Source organism: Caretta caretta, chromosome 10, assembly GCF_965140235.1.
Source record: "Caretta caretta isolate rCarCar2 chromosome 10, rCarCar1.hap1, whole genome shotgun sequence".
In the NCBI taxonomy this organism is placed as follows: domain Eukaryota; kingdom Metazoa; phylum Chordata; order Testudines; family Cheloniidae; genus Caretta; species Caretta caretta.
The window spans coordinates 66,218,224-66,239,736 of record NC_134215.1 but is presented as its reverse complement, the minus strand read 5'-3'; the positions used below and the strand labels follow the sequence as shown (position 1 = coordinate 66,239,736).

At 38.6% G+C, this 21,513-nt stretch overlaps 1 protein-coding gene across 2 annotated transcripts in view; it reads right to left on the bottom strand.

Annotated features, from left to right (window-relative positions):
- The window catches only part of TRPM7 (transient receptor potential cation channel subfamily M member 7), a 130,678-nt gene that overhangs the window by 46,695 nt on the left and 62,470 nt on the right, over positions 1-21,513 (bottom strand). For both annotated transcript variants that reach the window (XR_012670261.1, XM_048867305.2), the window contains exons 8-21: positions 21,232-21,406; positions 19,969-20,092; positions 19,021-19,093; positions 16,176-16,276; positions 15,300-15,434; positions 13,682-13,735; positions 8,128-8,268; positions 7,587-7,721; positions 6,516-6,796; positions 5,013-5,241; positions 3,583-3,738; positions 3,332-3,475; positions 2,527-2,655; positions 1,593-1,877 (exon numbers count right to left, since the gene is read on the bottom strand). Coding sequence is in view for 1 of the 2 variants with exons in the window: in XM_048867305.2 (XP_048723262.2) it covers positions 1,593-1,877; positions 2,527-2,655; positions 3,332-3,475; positions 3,583-3,738; positions 5,013-5,241; positions 6,516-6,796; positions 7,587-7,721; positions 8,128-8,268; positions 13,682-13,735; positions 15,300-15,434; positions 16,176-16,276; positions 19,021-19,093; positions 19,969-20,092; positions 21,232-21,406 (2,162 nt within the window). In the remaining variant the exon portion in view is untranslated. The remainder of the gene's footprint in view (positions 1-1,592; positions 1,878-2,526; positions 2,656-3,331; positions 3,476-3,582; positions 3,739-5,012; positions 5,242-6,515; positions 6,797-7,586; positions 7,722-8,127; positions 8,269-13,681; positions 13,736-15,299; positions 15,435-16,175; positions 16,277-19,020; positions 19,094-19,968; positions 20,093-21,231; positions 21,407-21,513) is intronic.

Below are 21,513 nucleotides of genomic sequence, written 5' to 3'. Positions count from 1 at the left end.
GAGAGCCATTTTTAAGGAAGAAAGCAGATGTTTTTAATCTCAAACTCATGTGGTTAAGCCCAGTATCAGTGTATACATTTTACTCCCCTAGTTCCTAATCTAACATCCATCAGTTCATATATCTCATAGTGAGATGATTTTATTTCCATTATTCACTATGGCAGAGTTATTTAGATGACATTCATAACTCCTAACACTCTGTATAAGTTCCAGATGCTATAGAAAAGGGAATGTATTGAAAAAATTCAGTTTATGCTGTCTGACCAGGAGGAAGGAAATCTGCTTTGAGATGTGATTATTTGGGGAATCTGCCTATGCACAGTTTATGACATATATTTGAGATTCTAAACTTGGTATATTTATCTTTATCAAGCTGCAGACTCCATTTTGAGTGTAAAGCTCTGTTTTTGCCTTCCTACTGCCTTTTTATTACCCCCATCTTGGCTAAAATTCCAAATACTGGTGTGGCAAAGGGCTAACAATGGAAGAACATTAAACTTGGATGATTATCTGTTTAAATGGAGCACCCTGAGATAAACAGAAGGCTGCCATCCAGGGTAAACCAGTTTTCAAATCTGAACTCAAGGGAGTGATAACTTAGTTACAGATCACCTGGTAGAGGTCTCTGATCACCTGATGAGGTTGATCAGCAAGTCACCTGACAAGGGGGCTGACGGCTCATCAGTCAGTCGTTTGAGAAAGAGAACAAAACAAACAGAAGGGTACTGACTAAGTGATTCTCCCTCTCTGACCTCATGTTTCAGAGGAAAAGCCATGAGAAGCAGAAGGAAGGGGCTTGGGCATTGCCTTCAGCCCCAGGCCTCAGCAAGTCTAACGCCAGCCCTCGCAACCCTATTAGAACACGGTTGTGACCCACTTTGGGGTCCCGACCCACAGTTTGAGAACTGCTGATTTAAATCCTTTTGATTCCATAAATAAATAGAATGTCTCTTTCCTTTAAGGAATAAGGTCAGTAAGACAGTTAGCAATAAAGCAGAGATTCCCATGTTGTGGGTCACAACCACCTTTCCCTTCCCATATTGATAAGTGCATGGAGGTTCTGGTATGGAACAAGAACTACTGCATTAAACAGTGCAGGGATAGAATATTCATATTTCCAAGAAACCCCAAAAGAATAAGAGTAATATCATCCTAACCCTACAAAAGAAAAGAAGCTAGATGGAAGGACTGCTGCCTTTTCTTCAGTTCAAATCTCTGACACATGTATAAAAGTGATTTAGGAGCAGGGTAGAGGAGGAACTTACAAATACTCTCCAGTTTCCACATCTTTCATTTCTGAGAGATGTTTGTAAAGGAAGAGCAATAATGGCACCTATTCATCAAAATGGATTTTCTATAGATCAGAAGGGCAGATATCACAGACGATAACCAAATGTTTGGTAAGCCACTCTCATCCCTCACTGTTCTGAGGATCCATGAACAGAAATTATATCTTAATTAACCCATTTGCACATTTAGATTTATGGGAAATTACCTCAGTATAATGTGGCCTTTTTCTAAATAGATTCTTAAAAAATTATAAATGGATGCAGTGAGACAAAGAGGTATCTTTTCAATAAAACAAGACTTACCATTTTGCCAATCATCATCACATAAGGGCCAGCCTGTTGATTTACAGCTAGAAAATCCAGTAATCGCACATACCAAAATATAATATTTAGGCAGTACGTTATTCTTCCAACAACAAAAACATAATTTTCTCTGTACGTATTGTCACCAAAGTTCCCTTTTGCTCCAAATCTTAGTGTAAACCCAATGAAGAAAGTAATAATGGCAATTGTATCACTGATGTTGAAGTAATCACTGAACCACACTTTAATCTTCTGATTAATTTTCCCAGCCTCTGACATAAAGATCTACATTAAGAAGAAGAAAAAAAAATCAGGTATCTGCATATTTGTCTCATATCAAGACCATTGAACCATCTGAACATTTTATCAGTAAACAAAATTTTTATCAGCATGTTTGAGCATGCTTCCATGTTAAATTGATAAACCTTAATATAAAAATATTTACTGTCCAGATTTGTAGATATACATATGCGATTATCACAACTGCATGTACAACCACAATTCCACATTAAAATGTATCAGTTTGATGGCTAACTGGTCATTTGTGTGTACTTTTATTGAGAGTCCATGCACAATACCATGCACATTTTTTAAAATCTCAGCTCTGCTCTGAGGTTACCCCTTGCAGAACAAATGTGTTTCATATTTTTAATGGTACTTCAGTATGATTGCTCAAATTATACCACATCCAAATCCATTAGCCTTTTTTGAGTGACAAGGGATTTGATTCCTGTAGTAAATTTGTTATATAAAGGAGATATTCATAATGCCTTTAATAAAATAAAATAGTTTAAAATGCAAATATTAATAAGTGCACTATAACACTTTTAATCTGCATCACTTACATTATCTTTTGATAAAGACCATTTACAGCATACTGCTCTACTTGACATTAGTGAAGTAATTTAGAACACAACTGAGATTACAAACATACCTCACGAATCTTCTCAATAGCTGATGTAAAAATATAAGCTATAACAATCCATTCTTGAACTGATGGTATTTCTTCCATTTTTACAAGGACTACAAATGTGTAAAGCATCAGAAATCCTAAGTATGCCAACTAAAAAAAAGCAAGTAAGCAAAAATGTTACCTTTATGTAGTTACACAATTTATTTTCAAATGGATGTGGATTATTTTTGATAATCTGATCGGATACAGTGTGCACCAAAACAGTAAGTAGGATAACAGTACTTGCTTACGGGGACAAGGGTAGTAAATGCCAGTAAATGGGAAAAATATTGTATATTGGCTTTATATATCCCACAAGAGCAAAAGAAAAAAGTAACAATAACCTCCAATAATTTAGGATGTTAAATAGAAATTTATGTAAATTATCTAAAATAAATTATGCACAACTTTGCCTAAATATGTTAGGCTAATGAACAATTATGTACCGTCTGCTAAACTGGATGAGGCAAAATAATACACCAAAATAAAATAAATCTGAGTGCTAAGTATTCATCCTGAGTTACCCTGCAGGAGGAGGACATATCAGGACAAATAGGGTGAAGAGTAAATATGATATATTTTGCACACTGTGCATGCACCAGCCAGCTTCTAAGACTCCAGTGATTCTCATTTCTTAGGAAGATAGTTTTAGAAGGACAAGAGCAGTTAAACTCTGCTGCTATTTGTAACAACTGTATGCTGGTCAAAGAACCAGCCATAAATATGAACTACTTCTGAAAAGAGGTCTTGAGCATGTCATTTTACACAGCGTTCTTCAAAAACTCACCGTATTGAACCAGAACTTCACAATTGGCGCATGATAGAATGCATAAAACTTTCGTGTAATTGGAAGTCGTTTAGGTTTTGTTGGCATCTCCATGTCATGTTTTCCTTCAGTACTGTCCAAGACCCTTACTTCTTTAAATACTTCCTAACATAAAAAGGATAGATATATGTATAGAACTGTATATGTAACTGAACTTATGTATAGAAATACTTCTTTGTTCTTTGGGTTTTTGTTTGTTTGTTTTATGTTACCATGGGTATCTCTTCTGCTATATTCTGGAAGTTGTTTTCACTGTCTTCCATTGTCATCTGGTGTGCATCTTGAGACTGTGGAATATGGGACATTTCTGCCTTGGTTTTATATTCCAGCATTAGTATGGCAGGGGGTAGTAAGATGCTCAGTATCACCTACAAGAATTGAAGATGAGCAATTTTAAAGGTGTACTTCCACTTAACGTCAGCATATTAAAATGTCAGACATATTGGTACACAGACTATCCCCTGTAAAAATAGAATTTTATAATCCAAATTGTCCTTGTCAGGTAGTTGGTAGAAAAAAATGGGGGTGGAGAGAGATTTTTTTGTTATTTATACATGTAACTTACAGGCCAAGTGTGAGCATATAAAGAATGTTCCATGAAATTCTTGAGGAAAAAAAAAAAATCAGTGGGTTCCAAAACTAAACATCACTGGACAGAATGTATTCTAAGATTAAACAACAGAGAGCTACAGCTTAACTGAATTCATAGGTCATTTCTTCTTCCCCAACTTTGGCAAGAACATGGCTGAAGTCTTAGAGACAGGGCATGGTTAACTATACATGAGTCAGTTTTTCTAGTCACGGTAGAAAAATCATGATGTCTGAAACATGTATAAAAAGTACTAGATAAAATAGCTGTTTATTGAAGTTAGTCCATTACAAGGCAAGAGAGGTAAACAGATAAGTTGGCATGTAAGATTTTAGAAGGTCACATAGTAGATGATGCTTGTAGAGGTTTTGTATGAAAGTCGCACTTTTTTGGGTGATTTCCCCTTTGTTACTCCAAATAATGGAATAAATTTTCAGTATGATGTCCATAATAGATATGTACTCTTGCAATTGTTAATTAGAGCTGCATGACTTATTTTAGTGCACTATTCTGAAAACTTACACCACCTGATCCTGCAGATTTGTGTGCCAGTGTTCCACTGTATGCCCTCCATTTGTTCATCTTGGGCCTCCGAAATGAAAGCAAAAAGCTTATTTCTACATGAAGTTTTACTTACTGCCTGTAGAAGGCAGAAGCATATGAAATTGTATTCTTACAGTGGATTTTCTGTTGTTAATTTTTTTCACCACTATATTTTTAGTAGTGGATTAGTATTCACAGTAATCTACATATGCCTCTGATTAAGGGCTACTTGCCTGTTTTCTGCCTTCTACATTTCTGTACCTTATTTAAAAAGATAATAGAGCATCAAAAGAAGAGTTTATAACAACATGTCCAGATTTGATTAAGTTAAAAAAGTTACAGTAGAACAGTTTCACAACATTTATTAAGGTAAATAAGGGTTACAGTGATAAAAGTTTTATAGGAATAGTACTTTGTATACAACACACTTTTCTTCCACTTCAGCATAAACACAATAAATAAGAATGGCAGGCAGGATTAACACTAACAGTCAATTGTAAGGATGTTTACCTTGTACCATGAATTTTTCCTCATGTTTAGTCTTCCCATCCACATATCAGATAACAACATCTGGGTACAAGTATGAGCTACAAACGGGCGGAGTCTTGAAGACACTGCTAGATTAAGACAGGTTGAATTACTCCAGTTTTTCAGCTCATAGGTTAATAACTTCATAGCCATGGTTTCATCTTGTCGGAAGGACTGTTCTAGTAGTTCAACTGCAAGTTGTCCAAACTCACTAGAAAAAGGAAAAAAAAAAAAAAATACCTATTTTAGGTTCTGGAGAGTTTCTTCTTTCATACACAATATCAGGGATTTTGAGGAGTTCCCTTCTTCCACTGCAACAACTGGGATATGTGCTGGGGTGTTCAATTCACACCATCCTGGAAGTGGTTAGTGAGGCTAAGAGGCCAACTAACCAGTTAGGCCACCTAATTCCCCTCAGATGTGGCCTAAATAATTCCCTGAATGATAGCACCCAGCTAAGAAGGAACAAGCAGGGGTAGGATAAAGACAAGAAGTTGGCAGCAGAAAAGGGGGTTCAGGGAGATAATTTGCAGTCACTCCTTGGGAGCAGGGAGGTGTGGTCAAGGCTACTGAGTTCAGTAATCTGCAGTTACTCTCTGGGAAGAGGGAGTTTAAGCTGGGACATCCAGAGAGGAGCAGGCAGAAGCTGTAGGAAGGAGTCCTGAAAAACACAAAGAGGTCTGAGGGAAAGCAGACTGCAGTAGCCAGGTATAGGGTCCCTGGACCGGAACTCAGAGTAGTGGAAGGGCCTTGGTTCCCCTACCAGCCACTGGGGTAAGTGGTACCATCAGGGCAATGCACAAGAAGACTGCCTTAGACCACTGGTATGGAAAGTCTTAGATATCCAAGAAGGGGAAGACTTTAATGACCTGGATGGAAAGCCAAGCCACAGAGTACTCTGAGTCACAGGGAGTGAGACAGATGGCAGGGTGTGCAGAAGGGGGCATCAGACCTGAGTGAAGCTAAACTCCAGATGCAGTCACAAGGAGGATCCCCCAGAGGTGAACAGAGCATCCAGTGTCATGGTAATTCCTAGATCAAGGGACTATATCCCATATGATCAAATTCTTGCGAGTGCAAGACGATGGGCTATACCAGGCATTGTTGGAATTTCAATCTGCCCTGTCATCTGATAGGTGTGCTTACATTATCTAATGAACACTAATTCACACACAGTACGGCTTTCTTTAAAATGTATGACGACTACATATGTAATACAATAAGTTTAGGGTAAAAGCATCTCTGTTAAGGTGCTCAAAGTTCTTTTAATATAAACACCGGGTTTGCCAACAGTAATATAAGTAATGCGCTGATATGCAGCTTGTATTAGAATACAATCTAATAACTTTGAGAAGATTCTTTTTCTTCAAGCATGCTAAGTAAACAAGTAGCAGAAAGGGGAAAGATGTTTTCTATTCATGTCTACTTTGCTAGTGCTATAAGAAGGCTTATAAGAAAGATTTAACAAGATGAAAAGTAGATTACTTGGAGTACTGTTTCAGTTCTTCAGAGGTATCATCAACAAGGTCACTTTGTTTTGCCTCATATGCCATTGAACGATAGACCTTGCAGGCAACTAAGGCTTTAGCCATGGACTCTTCACCATGCTGCCAGAAGAAAAGGGCCATTTTCTGTCTTTTCATTAACACTGCCCAAAGTAAGAGTTCATTAAGAGGATAAGGAAAGCGTCTAGTTTCAGGATCATCAATATCTACGACTTCATCTTTGGTTCTTTTCTTTTTTCCTTCTTCTGCACTTATATCAATCTTTAAAAAAAACAAAGGAAAGGTTAGAAAATTACATTTGATCAGAACAAATTCAGATTTAAAGTACTGTTGACAGTGATACACAGCTAGAAATGGTGATTGGTGCTCTAACATATTTATAAGCTGGGTTTTCCTTTTAAAACTCAAGTTAAATCTTGCTAATTCATGCTCACATCTGAGACACATTGCCCATATGTTTTGCAAATTATTGGACAAAGCAGCAATGAACTAAAAGATTCCTAAAGTAGGATAAAGAAACTCTTTGGTAACAAGAAAAGGAGTACTTGTGGCACCTTAGAGACTAACAAATTTATTTGAGCATAAGCTTTCGTGAGCTACAGCTCACTTCATCGGATATTTGTTAGTCTCTAAGGTGCCACAAGTACTCCTTTTCCTTTTGCGGATACAGACTAACTCAGCTGCTACTCTGAAACCTGTCATTGGTAACAGTTTTTTACTAACCTAGAGCCAAATCCTGCTACCTTTACTAATGCAGGTAGTTTCAATGGGACAGATTCATCCCTGATGTAACTGCATTCAGTGATGTTACACCAAGGATGAGTTTTTTGCCCTTAAATACCACTGCTTATAAATAATATTTAAAATAAAATAAATGCATTATTTATATAGCCCTTGCAATGGGCTAAGCATTTTACAGAAAAGTATGAAGTCAGAGGATCTATTGACTATATTTTGCCACAAATTTCAGTAGGGCCAGGATTTCACTCTAGGTTCTTACCTTGAAGAATTTACAATCAAAAAATGGTGAAATCTTATGACACAAACATACCTTTGGTTTGTAAGGCTGTGCAGTTTTGATGAAATGATTATGTCGCATTTTCTCTTTTTTATCTGCCCTGTTACCAAAAGACTCATGGCTTTTACGCAGTTGAGGAGTATTATTTGAAGGATTACGCCCAGACCGCTGGCAGTAAAAAAAATATAAAAAAAAGAAGAGAAAAAAAAAGATGCTAAATGTTGTTTTTAAGTTTCTTAACACATTTGGATAAAAACACTATATGAGACAGCTATACAAAGCCGAATGTACGACTATTTAATTGAAAAATTATGTAACTGAAATGGTTATCATGGATTATAAATTTGATCTCCATATGATAGCTAAAATCTTAAATAGTAAAATATTTTTCACATGAGTAATTCTTAATCATACAGCTAATCCCATTGCCCTTAATGGCTTCAGTCCTGTAACAAAGATTTACAAGACTGGGCTATAATTTTCACAAGCAGTCAACTGTTGTTGGTGTTTAGACATTTTTAAAAACATGTTTTCCTAAATGTAAAGCATTTTAAGCTTATCAAACTCCACATACCCGACTGTTCCCACTGAGACTGTTGTATATGACTCTAAAGCGTTTTCGCGTATAGGTGCATCTGTAGGTTCCTCCCATCAAATATTCAATAACAAGCCCTACATCAATCAGGTTGATTTTATATCCTGGAGGAAGGTTTCCCTAGAAATATAAAACTGCTCTTAGCGTTGCAGATATATTACAACATAGTTAAACTTATTTACAGCACTTTCACATGTATGTCAATTCTAGATAACGAGTGAGTTAAGCCTTTCATTCTAAACGCCTGTTTGAGGTTTAATATATAAAACTATTTCAAAGCAGAGTAGATTCTACTTTGTCAGGTACAGTAATTTTCCATCTGGAGGTTGTATGTATTTTTTGGTTTTGTAACTCAAGTGCTTTTAACCTATTTTAGTTAAACAGAAAGATATTTTTTAGATTCAAGCAGCTTAGATTCAAACATTTCAAGCTGTGTGACAATGACACATGACTGACAACTGCAGACCTTGGAAGGACAGGAGTATGCTAGAATGGCTCTATTTTTTCTTGCCCAGAGGATCCAAACAGCAGCATCATCTGTTTGCTTCAATAAGCCTTTGCATTACGAGTGTATCTCACATCTTTAAAGTTGTCTAGAATCCATTTATATTCCTCATAATAATCAGCAATTTTCTTCCAAATTCTGGAACTTGAACACAAAGTATTTTCCCATGGAAGTTCCCTTAACATTTGTTTTTGGTTGTTTTTTTGTGTGGGGGTGAGGTTAGAAGAGAAGGTGTTGGGGATGAATATGGGTGATGGTATCTTTTCTGCCCCTCTATGGCTTGAAGTGGAAGATTCCTGGAGTGCTGCTCTAGTCTCTCCTTCCCTCAGCAGGCTGTGAACTAGGGTGGAATAGGAATACATCATATACTAATCTCCTAGTCATGACCTTGCCCAACCAATTAGAAATCCTGTGTTAGGCCCTTCTGCTTCCCCACTACATTGGTTTCACTGCCTAGAGTCTTCAAAATTGCTAGAGATTATGCATATGAGGGAAGGATAAGGATAAGTAGGACTTGCCCCAAAAGATCAGTGCCTTTATCTTATTGTTATGCTAGTTCTCAAGCCCCTCATTTACACTACATCAGGGATACCAAGTGTGTTGGCCAAGCTATACCTCTAATGAGACTCCATGGATTAAGTTAAGGCTATGGAAGACCCTTACCTCACAGTGAAACATCTTTTAACTTCAGTGGGAATTCTGGGGGCAACAGATCAGAATTCTCATTGCACATCCCATGAGTACCCAGTTCATAACGGGGAAACTAATGATCCAATCAGTGGACTGCATTCAAAGTCCTTTCTAGGGCTGAATCTCTGTCACTTGTAAGCCAACTTTCCTGTTGCAATTCCTCCTCCCCTTCCCTAACATTTGAGACATTGGGCTAGCCTGGAGAGTATTGCAGCTCAGTGTCGAGGGATTGTCAGCAGCCAAACGCAGCATTATCAGCTATTTATCCTGTCACCACATTGACATCATCTGCCTACAAGAGATGCACATCGCCACTGCAAGATGCAAGGTGCTTCAAGATGATCAGTTTTGACCTGCTGTGCCACACCCCACACGCCAAACACAGCCACACCATTTATATCCAGTGAAACACCTCAGATGCAGCTCCATTTACATCTGCTAGTAACTATGATATGATTCAGGTGGGAGGTTTCCAAATCGCAAAATGTTTACAAGCCAGTGAATGTTAACTGGGACCAGCAAGTTCTGCCAAGACTAGCACTCCCAGGTGTCTAAGTAGGGGACTTCAACAGCCACCATCCTGACTGGGGATACCCGGTATCAGATGCTAATGAAGACTAACTGGTGGAGTGGGCATCTAACAATGATCTTGCCCTCATTCATGATGCAAAGCAGGGAGGCACCTTCCACTCAGTCAGATGGTCTCAAAGATTTTCCTGATTTGAACTGGGTATCGTCTGTGGATAGTCACTCCCAACATGTATCATGTCTGGTCTTGGAAGACCTCCCACATAGCCAACACAAACCTTTCATTATCCACATTGGCACATCCACAACTCCCAATCATTAGATCCTTTAACAAATAGAAATAGAACTCCAGGAAGGCAGACTGGAAGAAGTACACAGATGCTCTAGTAAAAAGCGTCATCACCATACCATCACACAGCATCCTGGTCAACAAAGCTTTCGGTCGACTCCAAAAAGACATCTTCAAAGCCGCCTGCATGTCCATACTAGGTGGCCACCATCCAGTCTACATGCCATGCCCTGAATCTGAATGTGCTAAACTGCTCAGTCATTGTGAATCCTGATCAGCTAATCAGGTCACTGGATGCTGCCAGACGGCCACAACGGAAAGAGATGATTTGGAATGTAAACGTCACTCACTCAAATGGGAAACGCTGGAATTTGATTGGTCATCTTGGTGCAGATCAGCAGCCCTAAGCTGAACCACCTGTCACACCAAACCAAGCTGCTAGCCATCTGGTGAATGTGTCAAACAGGTCCATGACAAATAGCATCAGTCCCATCAGAGTAACATCACTCAGCAACACAGAGTCGTCCACAGCCACAGACTTAGACAAAATTCTGATATCAAGAGCGGCTATGACAACATACTGCCAGAGCTCCTAAACATGAGTACCAAGGTGCTTCATCAGTGGCTGGCACAGTTCTTCACACAAATGGTCAACAAAGAGTAACTTATGAAGACATGGCGAATGTCAAAAGTCACTGTTCTCCTGAAACTGGGGAAAGACCCACAATGATGCAAGATACTGAACTATATCCCTGTCGTCTGTGACATTCACAGAGCTGGAGTGTCTTCACTTCTGGGGAGTTGCGCGGAAGAGTGAGTCAATCCTCAGAATTTGGCAAGCAGGCTTTCAGAGGGTGAAGAGCATCTGCAATCAAATGCTAGCTTTGACAACATTCACTGAAAACAGTTTTAAAAAAAACAACAACTGAAGATGGGAGTTGTATTTCTGCACCTGAAAGCAGTATATGACACAGTCTGGCACATGGTACTCTTAGTCAAATTGTCAAGAGCACTCCTAGCATGGGTAGTCAACACTGTTGACCTTCTAATCCGCAACAGATGTTTCCAAGTGTATATGGAAGATAGAGACAGTGCTTGAAAAAGACAAACCAACAGTCTACCCCAAGGTTCTGTGCTGGCCCCGATGCTTTTCAACTTGTACACAAACAATCTTCTGTTTACCCAGTCCTGCAAGTTCACATACCAGATGGCATTTGCCTTAGGTGTCCAAGCAGTTGCCAGCACTTGAATACGCCCTAAACACTGACTTGATTAAGATTGCCAATCACTGTAGTGGTTAGCATTTACAACCATGGACAAAAGAACAGCCATGCTCAGTCAGACTTATGGTCGATCTAGCCCAGTATCCTGTCTTCAGACAGTAGCCAATGCCAGGTGCTTCAGAGGGAATGAACAGAACAGGTAATCAAGTGATCCATCCCATTGCCCATTCCCAGCTTCTGGCAAACAGAGGCTAAGGACGCCATTGATGGACCTATCCTCCATGTGTGACCAAGACACTTTTCAGTATGTTCCATCTTTACAACACCAGAGCAGTCCCAGAACCAAATATCTTTCTCAATGGACACCACTTGAAAACACAAATCCCACCCAGTCTACCTAGGAGTAATCCTACATAGATCTCTCACTTATCCTAACCATCTGAGCAAAACATGATGAAGGTGAGGTAGCATAACAACCTTCCAAGCAAATTGGCTGGCACTTCACTGTGAGCAAATGCTCAAATGCTTCAATTATCTGTTTTAGCCTTCTGTTACTTTGTACCATAATACAATGCTCCGGTCTGGCTCAATCAGTCTCACATCAAGTTGGCTGACACACAACTACACTCCACCACGTGCATTGTAACTGGGATGATTTGACCCAAACAGTACCATGGCTCCCCGTGTTAAGCATCGTCACTCCCGCACACATTCGTCCCGCACACATTCGTCTGGCCATGGCCAGAATGGTTGAGAAGATGAGGGCAAACCTGAGCCTACCACTATGCAGAGATCTCTTTGACCATCCAAGAGTGCACTTGTTGTTGAGGCACCAGTGTGGGCCCATTTACCCTGTCCAGATTTCTCTGCAAAACTAATGATCCAACCAGTGGACTGCAGCTGACATCAGAAACTCTTCTCCATGCCACTCCTGGGTTCTTCTGAACTGATTTCAAAAGACCTGGGTCAATGTGCAGCCAGATTTCATACCTGGGGCCAATAAGAGGATCCCACCTGCAGCTGTGGCCAAAGACAGACAATGTCACACATCACTGACAACTGTACTCTGACCAGATTTGATGGTGGTCTGAGGGCTCTGCGCTCCACTGATGAGGCTGCTGCAAATGACATTGGCAAGCTCCACATATGACAAGAAGAATGGGAGCTCTGCCTCATAGAACAAGCTCCTTGGATACTAGCTTTACTACTGGTCCAATCCACAGTGACTCTGCAAGCAGAGCTCTTACTAAGATCAATGGAGTTCTTCCCAGAGTTTTTACAAGACTGGGCCCTATTTAACTATTGCTGTAATTCAATCTCTGAGGGAAGAAAAATTGGACACTAAAAGGGTAACAGACTAGGATAATAGCTGGTAGCTATTACCAGCAGGACAGTGGGGTGGGAGGAGGTATTGTTTCATATTCTCTGTGTATATATAAAGTCTGCTGCAGTTTCCACGGTATGCATCCGATGAAGTGAGCTGTAGCTCACGAAAGCTCATGCTCAAATAAATTGGTTAGTCTCTAAGGTGCCACAAGTACTCCTTTTCTTTTTGCAAATACAGACTAACACGGCTGTTACTCTGAAACTAGGAACAGTCAGTCTTCTTTTGCCCAAAACACTCTAAAGATGGTGCTTACTGCAAATGGAAACTAACAGTTTGTAGTACTAGTATCTTCTCTTTTGGGAACAGAATCTTACAGAACAAAAACTAATCCTAGTTCAGTTTCCTCTTTCATCAGGCTCAAGACTCTTTCACAAGACTCTTAAACAAGGAGATGGCTGAAGAAGGTAGCTGACTAGGATGATCCTCATCCATTTCCCTTTGCATATTGCTCTAGAATACCATTTCAGCCACTACTGTTGCTGTAATGGCAGTCGAGTCTTAAATCAATGATCACATGGCATAAGGCCTGTGGATCTGGAGTTTTGCTTGGACTAAAATTTTATTATCCCACTGATTTTTACTTAAGCGCTTTTGAAAATTTTACCCTTGATCTTTAATTATAGGTACACACCTACTAACTTATCACCACAAATCATCCTTCTGAAACTGTTGTGAAAATGCTTTCAGTGTGGCCACAGTAATATCATCTACTTCTCAGAATCAATTCTCCCATCCCACCTGACTGCATGCTCTTTCAAAATCTGGGTTTAAGATACACATAGGTAATTAATAAAATTAGGATTGGCTAACTATTGTTGATATTAAAATAAACCTAACAGTCTAAAACACTAAGACAAACTGCTAGCAAAACATCTTATTTCACAGTTGTTTGATACAAGTTTAAAGCATACCTGTTTGACATCCCGAACAAGGTGAAAGAGTGTTGGGTTAGTTGGGCCTTGTTTCTTTACACACACAAAGAGAAAAAAAGACAAGACAAGACAGAATTTTGGACAGTTAAATTATAAGTGATCTTAAATATGCAAGACTGACATAAAAACATGGAAGCAAAAGCAAAAAAAAAAAAAATTTGCATATTGACCTTAATGAAAGAAGTTTTCTCTCTAAACAGTTAGCAACCATCAGATACAAATAGTCCACCATCTAGCAATACTATGTGCTAAGCATTTGCCCTTTGTTTCTGGTTTTCCTTTCTGATTTTGTAACCCTGAGAGAGAAAGAGCAAGAAAGTGTGAGTGAGAGAGAAAGAGCAAGAAAGTGTGAGTGAGAGAGAAAGAGCAAGCGAGCGCAGGTCAATGTACTGTAGCTCTTGTCTCACATCCACAGTATGGACCACCACTCATCAATGTATGGATTCTTGCTAAATTTTATGTATAATTTTACTTTTTAGCTCTTTTAAAACACAGAAATCAATTCCATTCATGCTTACAGAATTTAAAAATGAAAATAATTGAGTAAAGAATTTGTCATGTGGTAAGTTACTAAGTAAAAGTAGTTTTTACTTTGATACAACAGTCTTCATTTCCCAAACTGCTGTATAGCGTTGCTGTTAGAACATTTGCCATGCTCCATCCCAGAAGTGGTTGTACATCAGCAGTGTGTGAAATCATCTCTGTACAATTCACTTAAAAGTGTGAAATGCTATATATTAAATATTTAAACACTTTAACAAATATTAATCGTTAACTATTTATTTACATATGGCAATAGTATATTGCCTTTATATAGTATCTTTTACTTTGAGAGTGGTTTATAAAGATAAATATTGCTCACATTTTACAGATGAGGAAACTGGGTAGAGACAATTTTTTTTTTTTTTTTGGACAAAGTTAAACTATTTACAGAATTGGGTACAGAACCTGGTCTCCTAGTTCCTAATCCTTTGCTTTAATCACTAGACACTCACTTACAGAAAAAGATTATTTTTGTGCTTTCTAAAACAAAATTCAAATTATTTATACCCTCTAATTTCCCTTGAAAGAGCCAAAAGTAACTGTAATATAGTTACCATAGTGTTTGTAAAAATACTCTGAAGATGTAAAGCACATTAACTGCTAAAAAGCATAAAACATTGTTTCTTTCATTAGATGGCTGTCCTCCATGAACACCTCATCTTGGGTCACAGGGACTCCTGCATGCAACTTTGATAACCAGTGAGTTTCAAGGCTTCTTGTACAGATTAGTTGTCAAACGCTGACACTCAGAATGTTCTTATCTCCTTCAGTGCATGCCTAAAACTTTAGTTCTTTTATAATGGATCACCATAGAAATACATGGTTATATGTTGCACCTACTGTTAGTATGATCACCTAGTAAAGTAGTTAAATATAAGGAATAAATGCCCATCAAAACAATGTTTTAGGTCATCTTTAAAAATAAGTAGGCATACAAACCAAGAGTTTTCTAACAGCTATTTTTACAAATTTTTCTAATTATGACAAGTTTACAGCTGTGACTTTATAAATTGAATACAGTATATAAAATGCTCTACAATTGTCATTAACTTACTGTGTTGTAAAGCTCTTCCAGCCTGGGAATTGTAAGGAACTTGTGCATGCTTACTCCATTTTCAATAAGAAGTTTCACAAATGCAACTCGATCCATCACAAGGGCATCTAACATAGCCTGTTCCAGGGATCCAACCTGACGGGGATGGGGGGAAGGGGAGGGGAGAGTGGTAAATGAATTACTTATTCAAAGGCTATTACTGAGGTAAATGTACCTCTACTTATCCAGCAGAACTAAATTAAAACAGTCTCATTTAAGGTAAGGTAAGCAAGGAAATAGTGAGAGGGTATTTAACAACTTTTGACAAGTTGTTTCGAAAAACAAACAAGGTCAGAACTGCCATTAGTTCCAACAATGTCCCTGTGGTTTGACTGCGAAGTACTGTAAGGTTGTTTTATTAATGGAAAACCAAAATCTGAACCTTAGTACCCAAGCCAATTTACAAGCCACAGACAACAAAAGAAAAGAAAGACGCCGCTGTTTAATACCCAATGTATGTTTCTTCCAATTGACAACAAGAATCTGTTCCACTGGCTTCTTTTTAAAGAGCTTTATAAGATCATGTAATATGAAAGCAGAAGAAGCTAATGAGTTGAGGTATCTTTAGATGTTACAGCTCATGATAAATAAGAGAGTTAAGTTTTAATCTTTTGTACTGAATATTTTTCCCTTGGTACTTGGAACATTTAGCACATTAAAAAAAAATCCAATAATTTTAGATAAGTAAAGAAACGAAGTAGCTAAATGTCCAGAAATTGCTCTCCTAAAAATGTCAATATTCTACTATTTCTACAGAATCAAAAGATTCATTTTTTGAAATAATTTAGCTTCTGTCCTATAAAGTACCACTATGTTTAATCTAGAATATTTACATACCAGCCACTGTTGTCCATAAACAAAAACATGATTTTTGGCAATATCAACTCTGTCCCACGCCAGTGTAAGGACAAGCTGGTCAAATGCAGAAGCATTTGTACCTAAATCAAACAAACAAAGAATGTATATTTATAATTTAAGTTGCTCATAAAATGAAGCCTTATTTCATAAGTTTTCAAATTTTAAGGTGGGATATTACACATTAAGACACCCTAAAACTGTTTGAAACAAATATTTTTACCCCAAAGGAAACACATAAAATTAGAATATATTGTTTTTATTACTTAACACCATATATCCATGTCATAAGTAAGTAGCTGTAACAGAACAATTACTCACTTTGGAAAAATTTAAACAAAAAATACATAAATATCACTGTACTATATGACAGGTTTCAGAGTAGCAGCCGTGTTGGTCTGTATTCGCAAAAAGAAAAGGAGGACTTGTGGCACCTTAGAGACTAACCAATTTATTTGAGCATAAGCTTTCATGAGCTACAGCTCACTTCATCGGATGCATACTGTGGAAAATACAGAAGATGTTTGTTTTTATACACACAAATCATGAAAAAATGGGTGTTTATCACTACAAAAGGTTTTCTCTCCCTGCACCCCACTCTCCTGCTGGTAATAGCTTATGTAAAGTGATCACTCTCCTTACAATGTGTATGATAATCAAGGTGGGCCATTTCCAGCACAAATCCAGGGTTTAACAAGAACGGGGGGGGGGGGGGGGGGGGGGGGGGGTAAGGAAAACAAGGGGAAATAGGTTACCTTGCATAATGACTTAGCCACTTCCAGTCTCTATTCAAGCCTAAGTTAATTGTATCCAATTTGCAAGTTAATTCCAATTCAGCAGCCTCTCACTGGAGTCTGGATTTGAAGTTTTTCTGTTGTAATATCGCAACTTTCATGTCTGTAATCGTGTGACTAGAGAGACCGAAGTGTTCTCCGACTGGTTTATGAATGTTATAATTCTTGACATCTGATTTGTGTCCATTTATTCTTTTACGTAGAGACTGTCCAGTTTGACCAATGTACATGGCAGAGGGGCATTGCTGGCACATGATGGCATATATCACTTTGGGAGATGTGCAGGTGAACGAGCCTCTGATAGTGTGGCTGATGTTATTAGGCCCTATGATGGTGTCCCCTGAATAGATATGTGGGCACAGCTGGCAACCTTCAAATCCTTCAAAAACCTTCAACCTTCAAACAGTTGGTATACCTTCAAATCAGCGGCACTGCTATGGGTACCCGCATGGCCCCACAGTATGCCAACATTTTTATGGCTGACTTAGAACAACACTTCCTCAGCTCTCGTCCCCTAGCATCCCTCCTCTACTTGCGCTATATTGATGACATCTTCATCATCTGGACCCATGGAAAAGACGCTCTTGAGGAATTCCACCATGATTTCAACAATTTCCATCCCACCATCAACCTCAGCCTGGTCCAGTCCACACAAGAGATCCACTTCCTGGACACTACAGTGCTAATAAACAATGGTCACATAAACACCACCCTATACCGGAAACCTACTGACCGCTATTCCTACCTACATGCCTCCAGCTTTCACTCTGACCACACCACACGATCCATCGTCTACAGCCAAGCTCTGCGATACAACCGCATTTGCTCCAACCCCTCAGACAGAGACAAACACTTACAAGATCTCTATCAAGCATTCTTACAACTACAATACCCACCTGTGGAAGTGAAGAAACAGATTGATAGAGCCAGAAGAGTTCCCAGAAGTCACCTACTACAGAACAGGCCTAACAAAGAAAATAACAGACTGCCACTAGCCGTCACCTTCAGCCCCCAACTAAAACCCCTCCAATGCATTATCAAGGATCTACAACCTATCCTGAAGGATGACCCAACACTCTCACAAATCTTGGGAGATAAGCCAGTCCTTGCCTACAGACAGCCCCCCAACCTGAAGCAAATACTCACCAGCAACCACATACCACACAACAGAACCACTAACCCAGGAACCTGTCCTTGCTACAAAGCCCATTGCCAACTGTGCCCACATATCTATTCAGGGGACACCATCACAGGGCCAATTAACATCAGCCACACTATCAGAGGCTTGTTCACCTGCACATCTCCCAATGTGATATATGCCATCATGTGCCAGCAATTCCCCTCTGCCATGTACATTGGTCAAACTGGACAGTCTCTACGTAAAAGAATAAATGGACACAAATCAGATGTCAAGAATTGTAACATTCATAAACCAGTCGGAGAACACTTCAATCTCTCTGGTCACACGATTACAAACATGAAAGTTGTGATATTACAACAGAAAAACTTCAAATCCAGACTCCAGCGAGAGACTGCTGAATTGGAATTAACTTGCAAATTGGATACAATTAACTTAGGCTTGAATAGAGACTGGGAGTGGCTAAGTCATTATGCAAGGTCACCTATTTCCCCTTGTTTTCCTACCCCTCCCCCCCACATTCTTGTTAAACCCTGGATTTGTGCTGGAAATGGCCCACCTTGATTATCATACACATTGTAAGGAGAGTGATCACTTTACATAAGCTATTACCAGCAGGAGAGTGGGGTGGGCGGAGTCAAAACCTTTTGTAGTGATAAACACCCATTTTTTCATGATTTGTGTGTATAAAAACAAACATCTTCTGTATTTTCCACAGTATGCATCCGATGAAGTGAGCTGTAGTTCACGAAAGCTTATGCTCAAATAAATTGGTTAGTCTCTAAGGTGCCACAAGTACTCCTTTTCTTTGTACTATATAAACAGTTACATTTTCCCTCATATCACTAAAGTGCAATTTTGGGGTTATTAAATGCCTTTAAATTTAAAACCTCACCTTTTAGCAGCGCTGTAAGTATTGCAACATCAATATCTTGATGTTCATCTGACCCAATATGGAATACGGTAATCTGTTTTATTAAAAAAAACAAACAAAATGCATAATATTGAAATAAGTATTCCATCTCACTTTTAAAAACAGTATCTCCTCTATATTTTGTAGCACAAGGGATAAGCCTTTCACCATAAAGAACATAAAAATCTAAAATCAGTTTGAGTTTATGAGAACTTTGTTTGTTCATGTGTTTAAATACTGATACAAGATTGGGATTAGCGTATGGGATGCTATTGCCCTCATTCAGAAAAATACTTAAGTATGTACTTACATCCATCTTAATTAGTAAAGCAGCTAAGCAGTTTTCAAAACACCACCCCATAAGCAAAACACCTAAATTCCATTGACTTCAATAGCACTTTATGTTTGTGCTTAAAATTAAGAATGTGCTCAATTACCCTGCTGATTAGGGAATACTTTCCTGAATCATGGCCACTAAGACTAAACATTTTACCATAATACTGACCAAATAACATTAAAAAATTATTTCAGTTTTTGGGCCTCTATGTAGCAACAATATACTTCTTTAATTACAACATCTTGGGTTCATTTTATATTGTAAAATATCTTTTATTACACCATTTTGTGTTGATTAAAGAGAAAGCTATCAAGCTTACACCGAGCTCTTCTACACGTCTGGTTACAAAACCATCATTGATCATCATATGTAATCACAGTAAGCAGAATCACTTGACCAAAGGTATTAAAAAATGAACAAGAAAATTGGAGTTTGACTTTTATTTGGGGTCATTCTATCTTCCCTAGTTGTTCAGATTCCATCCCATAAAGATGGACCCTGACTGATACAAACAATCTGAGATGAATCTAAAATTAGATCTTACAAGTGCACATGCTTGAAATAAAAGGCTTCCTATGCTGAAATCCACTTACAAGTTCTTTTTTTTTCATACATTCCAACAACGTCTGAAACAGATGAACTGCCTCACTCTGACCGAAATTAAATGTCTTTTTGATGGTTGAAATGATTTCAGGTTCTGCTCCATCAGGAATATTTCTAAGATTACAAAAACAACCAAAAGCCCATATTGTTATACATGAACTGTAAGCTTGTCAATAAATATATATTTCAAATGGTCTAAGACATGCCTATCCAAAAGCTCTGGGTACATGTAAGAGCTTTACCAATATAATTATAACAACTGTCCAAAACTCAAGTACGTACCCCTTCTTCCTAAGGGCCATACAAACAGACTTTTCCCACAGTCTCCGAAACCAGCTTAGCACCTCCACCACCCAATAACCTCCAGTAAAATCCTAAGAGAACAGCTAGGTTGTGTAGCATGACCTGGTGATAAAATCTGGGCTTTGGCAGATCAACGGGACCAAAGTGAACTCAAAAATTGAACTCCCTCTCTCTGAATATGTCCTGCCTCCCATCTCCTTCACAATTAAAACTAGCAGGCTCTTAGTTTTAGCTCCTCATCTCATCTCTACTGCCTCAGAATCACAATAGGAAAGGCAGTCTCTGACAAATAGGACCCTACATATTTAATGCTTTATGTATACCTGAAAACTAACTGGAAGCCAGTGAGGCGCATGGAACACAAATGCATTGTTTTTCCTGTATGGAACACCACTTCACAAGTGGGCAGCCACATCACACATCATCAGAATAGTCTTAAGGTGAATTTGTTTTCAAACAGTTCATACAGAATCATTTCCTCTCTCTTTTCAGTCAAGCTCTTACTGTACATACAGCTCATTAAATGAAACGGTCTGACAACTAAAATACTTTCAAGTGGTATTTTCAGGTAGCTTGGTAACATAGTGGGACTACATTAGTCTTGTGTCTCTGAGAATTCTGGTTCAATTCTGATTTCAGTCACAAGCAAAAATGAGTTTGGGGGCTTCATCCTACTGTCCCTTGGAAGCATTACAAAAGCACCACACAATTTACAAAATCTGGCATGACTGGCAGTCTCTGCTCAGGAGGAATCTAGAAGCAAAACAGTGTGGCAGCTCAGGACTGAGGTTTACTGGTACAGCTGTGTGGGAAGTTTGGCCAGAATGCATGATTTAAGTCATTGCTCTGACTTTCATGAACATGAGGCTCCTACACCAGTTTGTTAATGGGAAGTGCTCTCAAACAAGTCTAGCACTATTAGTCAAAGTATTAATCGTATGTAGGCTTACCCTCCCTCTTCTGTTTGCTTGTGAACATATGCCAGTATGTCTGCAGCTCTCCCAGTTCCCTCACATACTACTACTGGCACTGGAGGACTTTCTTGAAGGTATTCCAAAACTGTGAGGATAACATTGGGACCACCTTCAAATATCAGTGCTACCACAGGGACACCCTGTCCAATTCCTACAAACAGGTAAAAAAACATCAAATCAGTATTGAAGTCAAAATTAAACTTCCTTTAAAAAAAAAAAAAAAATCATGTTCTTTGATCCAAGCTTTACCAATGTGCT